We start from the raw sequence: 14,666 nt of genomic DNA, 5'->3' as shown, positions 1-14,666 counted from the left end.
CAGACAAACAAACAAGCAAAAACCTCTAAATGGGTTGCAGTGTGTTTTAAAATATACACAGGCTTGAGAGAGAATAAAAAGGGTAGAAACATCAAAGATTTAAAAATAATAAGTAAAGTCCTTTAAAAGGTAATAGAGTAATAAAAAAATATGATTAAGTCACATAAAGATGAAAAATACAGACAGAGTCTGGATTCTATATTTTAATGTGTTGTGTTTATATTTTTTGACTGTTAATGAACAAATATTAACTACTAAGAGACCTTGAATTATGGAAACTGCTATATTAAACCAACCTACATATTTGAAAAAGTACCTTGACTCCAAACTTTAAGTCAAAAGATATGTCACTTTGGGGGAGAAGTTGTGTTTTTATTTCCACAGGAAATGAGAGGCTATGAATTCATTCTGGGTTAAGGAAAATCAGGTATGATTGAGGAAGACCCCCTGAAATCCTGACTACAAACAGGAAAAAATAAACCCAAAGTAACTTACAAGACACATAACATATATTTTACCTGCTAAAACAAAACAAAATTATCTTTAGCTGGTTTATATACAATGCATAGTTTATATTTGTATTAATACAGATATGTATGTTACTGATTGAGATGATCAAACCTCACAGAATACTACAGCCAAGACTTAACAATTATCCTAAATTTTCTCAGGGTCCCAAAAAGATTACCAGTGCTCCCAATCAACAGGAAGTAGTCTAGAAAACTATGCCCACATTCTCCCCAAATAGGTTATAGATGTTTGTCTTTGTTTAGGGGGTTGGTTATAAATTGTTATTGGTCATAGTCAATTTCTTTCTAAAGAAGAAATGGGGGTATGATATAGAAATGATGGGGAAAAGGATAATTATGATGATGAAAAAAAGGTAGATTATTGAATGTACTTTAATCCAAAAAAACTATTAACTCAGTTAGTTATAGTTACAGTTTTCTTTAGTTATAATAAAAGATAACTTTGATACAAAACTTTAGACTGACCAAGATAAGAAAAATAACTTAGTATTTTCTCAAATTTTGCCAAGTGCAAATAGATTAATGTTACAGTAATTCTTACATAATAACTGTTTTTGTTTTATATAATTTTACTATGTTAAAACCTTCCTTTTTAATTAGACAAAAAGGGGGAAATGCTGTGGAATAATCCTCTTAAACACTTTAAAGATTTGTCATTCAAATTGGCTTAATAAAATGCTGATTGGCCAGTAGCTGGGCAGGAAGTCAGGTGGGAAAGCCAAACTGAGGATAGGAAGAAGGAGGGCAGAGTGAGAGTCACTAGCCAGACAGAGAAAACAAAATGAGAATGTTGTTTTCAGAAAAGGTACTAAGCCACGTGACTAAACATATGAATTATGGTTAATTTAAGTGTAAGAGCTAGTCAGTAATAAGCCTGAGCTACTAGTTGAGTATTTGTAAGTAGTATTAAGCCTCCACGTCAATTATTTGGGAGTTGCTGGTGGGACAGAAACTTCCACTTACAAGTATTGTTAAAATGGGGCTGTTCCATGTATTTTCCCAAGGATATTAATTTACCATTGCCTTTCCTGAACATCCCAAACAGTATCCTGGGAAGTATTTGACTTGCTTACTTTAAGAGACTCATACAAGTAAAATTCTCTTCTGAGAATGACCAAATATTAAACCCAAAAAAGTTCCATCATGGGCCAAAGTATCAATTCCTTTTATATACATTCATCACCGTCCAATAACTCACAATTTAGTACCACCAATCAAAAGATTGTACTATGCATCCAGCAATATATATGGCCACCACTGTGCCAGAGAGTGCAAGGGACTCCAGGACTGTCTTCTGGCCTAGCAGGCATTTTACAGTTTAGTTGCTGAGATGACAATTCCAGGCATGGCAAATTACAAAAGAAAAACACTAAAAAAAAAAAAAAAAAAGCACCAGGAGGAAGAACACGGGGACCAGGGAGGAGATTAGTTTAGTAAGGACATGGTGGAGTCTCAGGACGAGCAGGTCTAAGGATGAGAGTCAGGACTAATGAGTAACTAGAAGGCAGGAGTGAGTGCAGGGTTTGCAGAACTGCATGCCTGGCTCTGCTCTTGCTCTGCCTCACTCGGAACACTCCTACAGACGGCTTTCCTGAACAGTAACACAAATTTGGGGACATGTTTGAACTCTACAGATGTAAGCAAAGCATATTCCCCTACTAGCTTTTTTCTGTGACAATATTCTGCAAAAGCAAGCCCAAGTCACATGCACAAGGGCTATCAGAGCAGAGCAAAGCTCAGTGGACTTTGAGAGGAGTTCTATGGGCATGAGCTCATCTACAGCATATCCTAAGTACTGGAGAGCCAGCATCTGTGTGAATCTGCCAGCAGGAGTACTCATAAATCACATCATGGTGAGTAAGTAAGACCCTTCTCAATAAACATGGTGTGCTTTAGCAAGACATCTTCCCTTTACTCTCAGGTTAAAGGGTGCCACCTGCTCTTATTGAAGATTTTGGTAACTAGGCAACTGTGGTGGTTTGAAAGAAAATGGTCCCCATAGGCTCATGGGGGAGTGGCACTATTTGAAAGGATTAGGAGGTGTGGCCTTGTTGGAGGAGGTGTGGCCTTATTGGAGGAAGTGTGTCACTGGGGATGGGCTTTGAGGTCTCAGATGCTCAAGCCAGGCCCATTGTCACTCTCTCTTCCTGCTGCCTTTAGATCTGGATGTAGAACTCTCAGGTACTTCTCTGGCACCATGTCTGCCTATATGCCGCCATGCTTCCCGCCATGATGAAAATGGACTAAATTCTCTGAATTGTAAGCCAGCCTACAATTAATTTTTTTTCCTTTGTAAGAGTTGCCATGGTCATAGTGTCTCTTCACAGCAACAGACAATGGAAGGCTAGTGCTCAACATGTCATCTCTAACTATAAGAGGATATGTCATATAATTTCATTTATTCTACTACGTAATTTTCACCATTGCCCGGTATGCTGTCATGAAATGGCCCTATTCATTGCTCTTATAGTCAGGAGCTACAAACTGAGGAAGAGCTCACTTTAATCTTTACACTTCTGAAGACATTTATCCACAATCCCAGTAGCATGCTCGTTCTCCATTTCCACATCACTACAAATTGTCTTGTATTTAATAAGGGTCTGTGCAGTGGGAAATTCCTTCTCTGTGGACAGTATCATTGCAGACACGGCAGAAATCTTATAAGATGAGAGCTGAACCCAACACAGTGTAAGAGGATTGACAGCCAAAAGTACCAAGTCTCCAAGCAGCAAGAACATGCCTATGTGTCAGTGAGAAGGGACTGAAAAATGACGGCATTAGGGTAGAGGGCCTAGCAGTGAAAGCAGGAGGCTGAGACCACCCATCTCTCCCAAGAAAAACCATCCTATAATGTGCGTATTTACCAAGGCACTAAGTTAAGCCCTCCGACTCCTCAGTGGTGTGACGGTCATGCATACCACTTACATTGCTTATGCTGCTTCTAAGGGCTGAGACAGATACACACTTAAAAATACTGGGCTAAAGAGATGGCTCAGAGGTTAAGAGCACTGACTGCTCTTCCAGAGGTCCTGAGTTCAATTCCCAGCAACCATATGGTGGCTCACAACCATCTATAATGAGATCTGGTACCCTCTTCTGACCTGCAGTCATACATGCTGTATACTAAATAAATAAAAATTAAAAAAAAATACTATAAGATGAATGCACACATGAGTGGTTTGTTTTTTGCCTTAACAATCACACAGCAATTCGATATTCAGCAACACACAATTGAAGTGCAAATTTTCTAAGTTCACTCATTGATCCAAGACTAGTATGTGGCTAAAACAGCGTCTCCCAGCTGGCAATCAATAAATATTTCATAATGATGGGGGAAATGATTAGATGTATAGAAGGAAGAAAAGTAAAGGCAGAAAAGCCCCACCTAAGTATGAATGACTAAAAGAAGAACCATGTTTATGAAAGATTACATTCAATCAAATACATGTCTTGGCATGCCAGGACGCTGCTGAAACCCCTTAAAACTTTAAAACTGAAGAATACATACTGCAAAGACAATCTACTTAGTTTCTACAAGCAACTCACTGGAGGCAATATGCTTACTGGAAGGGTAGCTGACAACCTTTATAGCACCTACTTAACAACTTTGTATACGGGTGTTAAAGCCAGAGGTCCAATGACCACCTTATCTTTTGAGATAGGGTCTCTTACTGAACCTGGAGCTCACTGATTGGGCTTCACTGTGAGGCAATGAACCCCAGGGATGCCCCAGTATCTGACGTCCCTCATCCAACCCAGTGCTGGGGTCACACACAAGCCCCGCAGAGCCTGGTATTTTATGTAAGGTACCAGGGACTCAAGCTTGACGACTCTTTGCTTGTCCAGCAAGCACTTTAATACTGAACTGTGCCCCCAGCCCCTGCAAAAACAAGTAAGTATCCATGATGCCTAAGGTCATCAATCAAAAATTAAATCCATTTTGTTTTTCCTTCAGAGCCATTCAAGAAGGCTGTAATAGTATAAGCCTGGGATGTATGCATCTTCCAAGGTTTACCTGACAACCTGGAGCATCTTTCTTAGCTTCTAACTTAAACAGGTCAATTTTCAAACGCTCTTACCTTGTTTGGATTCCTAATAAGTTAAAGACAAAAAAAAATTTCTTTCTTAAGATGAAAGAAAAATTGAATATTATATTTTCAAGGCCTGAGGTTGACAAAATCCAGAATTTTTAGAAGCTATCTAAATGGCTCACCCACTTTTTCCTGACTCCATGCCATTAGCGCCAAAGATCCACATAAGACTGCATTATGCTGCGAAGCTCTCTTAAGACTGTCCGAGTCAGACACTGGTTTAAGATGATGTTAAAAGGACACCCTTGACAGAGATAAACACTCCACTTACTTAATGTTTTACACTCTGTGGATCGGGATGCCTGTAGGGAGGGGCATCTTTCTGACTGCTGGAATCACGATACACTGTCTAGACTTGAACTCCACCTATCTTCTCAGCCCTTACATACACTGGAGAGTTTTTGTTCTACAATCCTGCTTGCAGTACCCACAGGTTTACACATGAAAAAAGAAATGAAGAACAGGGGAACCTACTCTTCTGTGCCTTCTCTAATCCAGCTTCAACGTCCAAGCCCATTGAACAGCAGGAAGAGGTCTGCAGACTACATTTTCCAAGTATTTACCACGTGGCATATTATAATTGCTATATTTACTATTTAAGATAGCCTCAACAGCCAGGGCAGTATGAACCTCGGACAGAAAAGGTGATGCTCTGAGCATGTTTTTGGTTTTCCTCAGACCAGATTGTCTTATGATAAAGATTGTGCCCCCAGTCTCCAGGCAAGCACAAGCATGGTCTTCAGCATTCAGGAGCTAATAGGAAACCGGTTTTACCTTTGCCCTGGCATTTAGTTGGCAATACTGTTCACCTAGTCAATTTCTTAAACCTTGAGATCCTTTTAAAGAAAGAATCGTATTAGAAGTAAAATCAGCTCTTTTGCTGTATTTTCCTGCATGTTCTTCTCGCTTTCCTTTTAACACCCTCAGATTAGAATCCCAGGCCCACATATTTCCCCACGTTTCTGTCATGGGATGAGTCCAGCACCACACTTGGAAATGGGGGAGACAAACTTCTCTTAGGGACAGGCTGCATGCCCAGCAGCGGATGGCCAACAGGAGCGAGCTGGATGGTGTCTTTGGAGGTCCCTTGTCTCATAACGTCATGCCAGGGTTTTTCGGTTTTTGTGTTTAATTTTACCATACATTTTACTTTTATTTCATTCATATATTTTTCTTCTCTCTTTTTAACCCTACAGGTCCTTTGCATATATATCATGGCTTCCAGTTTAGTGTTTTTATAGGGTTTCTGAATGTGCGAATGAGTGTTTCTATGTCTGTTTCATATGCTTTTTCTTGGGTCTTCTCCTGTTTATTTGTTTTGTCCTGTAATATTACATAAATTATATATTTTATTATTATTTCTTGGATGCTATTGTTTTCTAATGAGAGACAAAAAGAGGGTGGATCAGGATGGAAAGGAAGGTGAGGAGGAACTGGAAAGTGTAGAAGGAGGGGAAACCATAATCACATTACATTGTGTAGAAAAAAAAATCTAAATTTTCAACCAAAGGAAAAATAACAAACAAATGAATGAATGAATGAATGAATGGAAAGAAGGAAGAAAGACTGTCTTGGTTATGATTTTCTTCATTCTGTTACGATAAAATTTCATAGTTGCAATGTTGGGACATAGGATCTGGACCAACCTGAGTCTGGGTGCCAGGGCCATAGTCCACCACATTTGTCTCCAAAATAAATGACCTCTTATCGCTTTGAGGTCACAGCTGTGTTTCTTGTGTTGACAAGGCTTACACAGACAATATGACCAGAGTATCGGACTGTGAAACAGGACACACCTTACAGGGCAGAAGCAGGAGGAGAGGAGGCTACTGAGTGCTGACCCAGCAGAAAGGACAGATGAAGAAACTACCCCATACCTTTAATGCTGATTAAGGTCAGAGAAGCTGGTCTTCTAAAATAACACTTTATATTACAGATGTTTTAGAAGCTTCACTAAAGATGTTTGCATCAAGTTCCCATCTGTTCAAACTGCACTTTATATGTTGTCTCGATAAATCCTTTTATTTCTAGTATTCACAGAATGACTTACAATAAATCCTTTGCATGTAGAAATTTGAATTCTTAGAGCTCAACGTTATTGAAAAAGTCTCAAAAGCCCATGTTTCCCCATACGTTAAAAAAAAAAAAATTCTGAAGATACTCAAATTGACCTGGACTGACTAGTAAACTAGTAAACCACCAATCCTATTTTATTTACCTGCTTTCTTTCCATTCCTTAAAAATATACCGAGAATTCCTGTATACTCTGGAATATAGTGGTGAATTTAAACACACACACCCTGTCACACTTTACTAAAAATAAACATATGTGGTATCTCTAATGAACTTTGTATTATATAAGCATCTATATTTACAAATAGAGCACGGGGTTGATTGGATAATGGTTGATTCTCTGTATCCAGTTCCTGACTGTTAGTATTTGACATTGGTGGAAGTGTGCCCCAGACTACCTTATCCATCTCTGTTTATCTGCATGTACAAAAGGTAACCATCTGTCAGTAAGAAATGAGGGATACCCAAAGCAAACAGAATTCCTAAGTTAATCAAAACACTGAACTGTCCTTTCTGATTCCTAAAATCAATAAAGTCAGTATCAATTGCCCAATATTAAATGCTCAATGTCCAATGAGCATTTTCTAAAACAATGTATTTCCTAGTATGGGGCTTCATGACATAAATAAGAGTCCAAAACAATAACATTCAGATATGGTTCTATACATTCAACACACATGTACAATTTTAAGACTGTATCAAGCTCATTGATTACTTACGTTCCATGAAGTAGGGTCCAGGCTCAATTCTCCACACAATCTGTCCTTTTTGGGTTCCAGTCACACCCCTGTTTTTAGAATCCCAGAAGTTGGCTGGAGAATTCTCATCTGGTAAAAGACCAAGGAAACACGCTTAGCTTAATTACAACCTGCCTTTTCTTAGCTCAAAGATCAACACAAGTTCTAAAATCAGTAGAAAGAAGATAATAAAGAGGGCGTACATCAGTGAACATTGTTTCTAATGGCCGCCTCCTGCACATTATCACCCGGAGTTTCCGCATTTGCATCTATTTGAGGAAATTGGAGGTATAACAGGAAAGGTGATGGCACCTTTGGGTCTGCCCAGGGTGCTGCCAAAAGATAATACTGCAAAGCACAAAGGGGGAGCTACTGCAGCCTCAGGGCTGAGCTGAGCTGTAAGAAGGGGCTGAGGCAAACTTCCATCTACGAAATCCTTATCAAAAGTAGGAAAAGAGCGAAACCGGGAGAATTCAACAGAACTCCAGGTGGGTGAACGAAGGACTCAAGGAGGGGAAGCTGAGCCAGGCTGCAGCACAGTTTGGCGGGAACACAGCTAAGAGGCTCCAGGAAGTTGGCCCGTCTTCCAGGACAAAGAGGGTGAAGTTTGAGCTAATCTAAGAACAGTAAGAGGCAGGACCAAGAGGGGCCCAGAGAACAGGCCAGTGGACAGACAGCATCTCCCAGGCTTTCATCACACCACACAGAACCTGCAACATTCACCTTACATTCTACAGCAAAAGCCAACACGCTTGTGCTTAGGAGAAGCAGGGATGCTCTGACTGCATCTGGCTCTGCCCTGCCCTGACGAAAGCCAGAGAGAGTGACAGGCTACAAGCCGTTCACAGTGGACCAGCTTGAAGCTTTGTCTAATGCCTGAAAAACACACAGTGACACCGGCTTCTCAGTTCACCTTGCACCTGCTATGTTTAAAAACATTAGAACATACCTCTGAGAGTTGGGGGGAAAGAGACGGGATAAAGTAAAACCTGCAGTAAAGATGGGAAGACGGAGAAATGATTCATCAACAGAGGAACAGTCCCAAGTGGAAACCAGTCCTCTTCTGAACGTGAAAGAAATCGGAAACTGGTCAGAATCGAGGGCTCAGGAGGACCGCTGCTGTTGTTTATGTTGGGCTGGGGTTCAGAGTTCTGGAAGTCACAACGCTCTGGGCGGGCTGGTCTTGGCATGTCGTTTGACTTTATCACATTGTAAGTCAATGATTCTTTAGGATGGAAGGGCAAGAAAGGCCACAGTTCCCAAGAACGATTCTTAGGAATCGGAAAGCATGTCCCATCTGGGACATCCCTTGCTCTCCTGGGCAGTCCGTCAGACAACCGACTCCATCACAAGATGTGATCCCGCTGCTTATGCAGCAGGCGCCCAGGCAATCACTCCACATTGGGTTTAAATGGTGTATACGGTGCCTGGGGCAGACTGCTTGCTGCCTGGCCACTGAACTTCTTTGCCAACTTAATTCCGATTTTGTTCAAGGCAACAGTTGTGCCTGGTTAAAAAATACTCACATCCTCACCATCCTTTGCCGCTAAAGAAAGCTGCCCGTGGCCTAGATCTGGCCAGTAAGACTGAAGTGAGAGCTTATTGGCGGGACCTTCAGGTAAGATTGTTCTGGTTTGAAGTGGGCAGGGAAGGGCTCAGCATCCTTTTGCTTGTTCCTCTGCAAGTCTCTTTGATGAGAGCCGCACATTAAGGAAGCAGAGCAAGGAACCAGAAACAGTTGTGACAGTTTGGAGAGTTCTGAAGCCATCTGTATTTAGGCTTCCTGCTACCTAGGAACAAGGGAGTTCCTGTTTGGCTAAGACACCATGGTTGTGTCTGTTAACTACAGATAAACATTATTCCTGATGGGTATATTCACCACAAGACCCACTAGTGATCTAGACTCATCATTACTGGCATGCCCAGGAATAATGGGCTTGCATCAATGCTCTAGGTTAGACAAGGATAGTTACTTCACTTTTTTTAAAAAAAAAAAAAAAAAAAAAAAAAAAAAAAACAATCAGACCTGCTTAGATGGGGAGAGGCATTCTCATTTTTTTTTTTCTCGAGACAGGGATTCTCTGTATACCCACTGTACCTGTCCTGGAATTCGCTTTGTAGACCAGGCTGACCTCAAACTCATGGAAATTTGCCTGTTTCTGTCTCCCCAGAATTGGGATTATAGGTGTGCACCACCACCGCCGCCTGGGGAAGTCGCAGATTTTTACAAATTGACTTTAACTCTTCCTCACTTGGAAAACACAGGAGGACAGGGAGTCGTAGCAAGGGTCTGCCTGCTCCAAAAGCTTCTTTAGAGGAAGTGGTAAGCAGCTGAGTGTGGTGGTACATGCCTGTAATCCCAGCACTTGGGAGGCAGAGGCAGGAGGATTACAAATTTCAGGTTAGCCTTGCTATAGCACAGCCCTGTCTCGGAAGAACATCAACAACAAAAACATCAGCATGAGAGTAGTGAAGCACACAGGTAACCCCTAAAAACCCTGTGGTCATCACCCTTGACCCCAGGAAGGTGGGGAGGGTGAGGGTAGACAGAGCTAAAACCAGAGTAAGGGTGAGGATCAGGATTGCGCTGACTATAACATGCCCGTGAGGAAGTTGTGCATGTGCAAGGGTATCTGCGCTTTCGGTCCCACTGAGCTTTTCCGTCTCAAACAACCCATGAAACTGAACTAAGTACACGCTGGACGGCGTGACGCTGGACGCCGCCGTGATGCTGGACGCCGCCGTGACGCTGGATGCCATGACACTCGACACTGTGACACTCAACACTGGCAGAGCCAACCACTGAGGAGAGCAAGGACAGTAATAAAGGAAGAGAATTTGTCTCAAGGGTTGGATCTCCAAGACCGGGGGAATCCAGAGCCGTTACATCATCTTCTACATATCCTCGGAGGGGGGCAGGGACGGAGAACCAGGGTGGGCATCTCTCGACCCAGCCACGTTCACTGAGAGGTAGAAACACCAGTCTCAGGACGAGGGAAGGAGGCAGAGTTGACTATAGGTATTCAATTCACCCACCAGGTCAAGTGGACCAGAAGAAATCATAATCATCTCTGACTTGAATGGTTCATACTCCATACAGAAAACTCCATTTGGTGGCTAATAAATACTTGAGAAACGCATACCATCTTTACCGGCTAGGGCAATGTAAATTGAAAGCACATGGACAGCCCATCTCACCCTAGTCAGAAGGACTGTCACCAGGACAACACACAACAGACGCTGGCGAGGATGTGGGGAGAGGGGTGTTGATGGGAATGTAAATATTCACAACTGTAAATAAATCAGTATGCAGGGTTCCTAAATACAGAAATACCGCATGATCTAGCTCTACTACTTCTGAACATATACTCACAAGAACCAGGTTTAGCTTACATTCAATATATCCCCGTGCTCATTTCAGTCAAAACACCAGAGGCAAGTTATGGCATTGGCCTAGGTGCCCGTCAACAGATGACTGAATAAAAAAAAAAATGTGGTAGAGATGCATAAGGAGTTTTATTAAGCCACCAAGAAGAATGAAATCATGTTGTTTACAGGGAATCGCCTTGTGTTTTCTTCTCTTATATGGAATGTGGGTGGGAAGCAAACAAATAAATACAGGATACTGTTAGGGATGTGGAGAAAAGATCGGACCCTTCAATCCCAATGCTTCACACCGTACGTGAGTGCTCAGGCTCAAAAGAAGGCACACAATGCACACAGGATGGGATATGGAGTAGAAAGCTGTGGTGAAGGGCTGATCCTCGGGTTATCCCTCACCATAGTTTGTCAAGTAGGAGATAGACATGCTGTTAGTACTGTGGTTACTGTATTCTGACATTTTCCCTAAAGAAATCACATTTCTCATAACCCATTCCTTCTTATTTTTTTCTATTTAACTTATTTTTCAGGGCAGGTGATCTTTAAACCCACGGCCTCGTGCATGCCAGGCAAGCACTGACTCACTGAAGTACACACCCAGACCAAGTCATTATGCCCAACAAAATACAAACCTTCTGTCATGTAAAGATGTCCCCACCCCAAAAGAAGAACAGTAATCAAGTATAAAGAATTCTAAATTCTCTACAAGTGCAATATAGAGAGATTAAAAGCCCAGTTTTTCCTATGATCGAGTGAAAAATACCTAGTCGTTAACATCCATTACAAATTGTTCTGTTTGCAGTTGGCCACTTTCCTTCCCCGGATCTCTTAAAGGTAATTCCAAATCTATCCCACCATCCCTGTGTTCTCTGTCTAGTTACCCTCTAACGTGTAGCACAGAGTCACGTTGATGGAAGACAGGAAGCCTGGTCACCCTTGCTTTTTCAAGATTATACACACACACACACACACACACACACACACACACACACACACGTATATGTTCATGCATCCTGGTTTCCTTCTTGTTCAAGGTTCCACTCCCCTCATGGACAGTGTTGTTGATCCAACCCCCACCCCCAATCCATCACCTTCTCTCACTTTAGCCTTTAACCTCTCCCCATAGAGGGGCCTTCCTACTCCTCATCCAGGAAACACGTCAGCTTCCATGAATCTGCCCTGCTCCTTGCCCACTCTCTTCCCTGTTCCTGTTCTCATCTCCTTCCCATTTGTCTTGCTACCAGGAATAAAATTCCTGCTTTAGTCTAGGAGTATATACTGCTTCTCTAGGAAGGAAACTACAGCACAAACCAAAAAGACAAAGGACTAGAGATTTAATGAATCAACCTACCATGTAATTGTAAAGAAAATTTTTAGCTCTATTCTCAAAATACCATGAAAACGCAAAAACAGAGACAGAGATGGGTGTGAAAATTATTTATAAAAGATCCATGTTTTCCTATATATAAGCTTTGGACTTACAGAAAACCTACAATAAATTATCTTTTACCATAATGATATGTAGAAAATACGACCAGGCATATTAAACATTTTCAAATATATTTTGGATTTTGAAATGTTTCTATATCCACACGAATATCTCTAAGATTCTTCATCTCTGCCCCCCAGGTTCTAGAGATATAGTAAAAACAAACAAACAAAACCTCTTCAAAGGTCCCACTCTAGTGCCAACCAACTCGGGGAGTCAAAAATAGACACGAAATTTCTGAAGAAAGATTCCCATGATAGTGTGTGTCAGATTAATGAAAAGCCATGCTTATAAATATTCCTTTGCTTCAAAATAATTCTATCTCCTCTCCATATTTTGGAGGGGGAAATAGGAATATAAACATAAGATGATTTTCAATTTACCCCTTGAACACAAATTGAAAATAATTATGCCTCAACAATGGGTCACAAAAACCCAGGTTCAGTTGTGGCTGCATTCAGGAGTTGGGCATTCAATCTAGTTAGAGGTTTGAAGAAAGCTAAGATGTGAATAAAAACTGTTGTTCTACATCTGGGCAAGGCACACATCTTTGGCAGAGACTGCAGGGCTCTGCAGAACAGTCGTGATTTACAGCGTGTGGTAGAGGGTTACTGGACTCTCACCCTGACATTGAACACTGACTTTGATGGAGATCTGAAGCCCAAGACAGAGGGGAGAGGGGTTTTCACCTTTGAGTTTACCGAACAGATCATCAATTTTATCATATCTTTTGAGAAAGCACCAACAAACTTCCTCATGAATTGTAAAACCTAGCTTTTCTTTTTTTTAAGCCAATCTCCCTACGTGCCCAATTTGTTACATCAAAATCTTCTCTGGATGGGGAAAAAAAAACAAAACAAAGCAAAACAGTATATCAGGCATGCTCAGAGATCACAGGAGGTCCCGGGCCACCCACTGAAAATCCACCCACTAGGGAAGGGTGGCCTTAGAGCTACTTGTGTGGACACTTTAGAGGCCAGAACAATAGTCTGAGAAAAATACACTGGAGATGGTAAGAAAGGACAACGGTATATCATAAGACAAAACAGAAACAGAAAGGAGGTAGGGGGGAGGGAGGGGCAGGCTAATTAAGAAGAGCCCTTGACAGGACTTGGGCTTGGAGACATCCGTGCATTAAAAGGGACTATGGATGGGCTCAGTGATAAGAGCACTTCTGGAGAACCTGGTTTGGATTCCAAGCACCAACACAACAGCTCACAACCATCTACAACTCCAGTTTAGGCGGTCTAACACCCTCCTCTGACCTTTGCAGGAACCAGGCATGTTCATGTTGTACACACCCACATGTAGGCAAAACACCCGTATACAGAGATGAAAAAAATCTCATTAACAACAACAACAACAAAACTATAGAAGGATGCCTGGTGGACAGCGCTGTTTGCTGCTCCAGATGGGAGTCCTGGCGGGGTGGAACAGAGTGGAATACCCCTGCAGGCTCCTAATGGCACCTGTCAGGGGAGATGCTTTATTGATATCTCCTATACAGGACGTCATCCACAAGGGAGGGAGAACACAAAGAAAGTGAAATGCTTCACTAGATCCATGCTGGGAACAGAGCCAAGACCTAACCACAGGCAACCAGAACATATACTACTCCGGACATTCAGGGCAGAGGCAAGAACTCTGCCAAGCACTTTCCTTTACAAAGTGTGCGACTTAAACTAGTCCATCAAATGATGGCTTTGACAAGGGAGGATGTCACTGACAGATCAGTGAGAGGATACTTCTGGACTCTTTTCAGCAAATGCATCCCAGAAATTTCAGCTGCGGCCAAGGATATGAGAGAATGTGAAGCAGGTGAGCAGCGGCTTACATGAGAATCCATTTCAAGCGCAGACGTGATGTGGACGTGTTGCAGCTGTGTCTGCTCTGTTCAGCTCAGTTTCTGGAGATACCAAGTTTCCAATAAAGGCTTGCACCATCCTGCACGACAAGGCCACCCACTCTTGTCCAGTTATGGCTCTGGCTTCATTTCCCTACCTTTCTTCTCTTCCCCAATCCACTAGATATGTTGACCTCCTGATGTCCTCTAAGGACTGGTCAGGACACACCAGAACACAAGGAGATCACATGACAAGTTTCACACAAAGGCCACTGAAACATCCTAAACATGTTTTTTGTTCTTCTTCTTCTTCTTCTTCTTCTTCTTCTTGTTATTATTATTATTATTATTAATTTCTGCAGTGCTTAGGATCTAGCCAAAGCTTCATCATGCTAGACAAAGACTCTACCATGGAGACATATCACTAGTTCAGTAAGCTCCTTCTTAGCAAAGACATTCGGAATATTTCTAAAAGACTTACAAATTTTTCCAACTGAATTCTTTCTTATTCAGGATGTATAA

At 41.8% G+C, this 14,666-nt stretch overlaps 1 protein-coding gene across 3 annotated transcripts in view; it reads right to left on the bottom strand.

The window, feature by feature from the left end:
- The window catches only part of Hecw2 (HECT, C2 and WW domain containing E3 ubiquitin protein ligase 2), a 362,611-nt gene that overhangs the window by 131,587 nt on the left and 216,358 nt on the right, over window positions 1-14,666 (bottom strand). For all 3 annotated transcript variants that reach the window (XM_028886428.1, XM_028886412.2, XM_028886448.2), the window contains one exon: window positions 7,414-7,521. In XM_028886428.1, coding sequence (XP_028742261.1) covers window positions 7,414-7,521 — 108 coding nt within the window. The remainder of the gene's footprint in view (window positions 1-7,413; window positions 7,522-14,666) is intronic.

The sequence above is a fragment of the Peromyscus leucopus genome, chromosome 13 (assembly GCF_004664715.2).
Source record: "Peromyscus leucopus breed LL Stock chromosome 13, UCI_PerLeu_2.1, whole genome shotgun sequence".
Classification (NCBI taxonomy): domain Eukaryota; kingdom Metazoa; phylum Chordata; class Mammalia; order Rodentia; family Cricetidae; genus Peromyscus; species Peromyscus leucopus.
The sequence above is the reverse complement of the archived record's forward strand: the minus strand, read 5'-3'. Positions and strand labels throughout refer to the sequence as shown.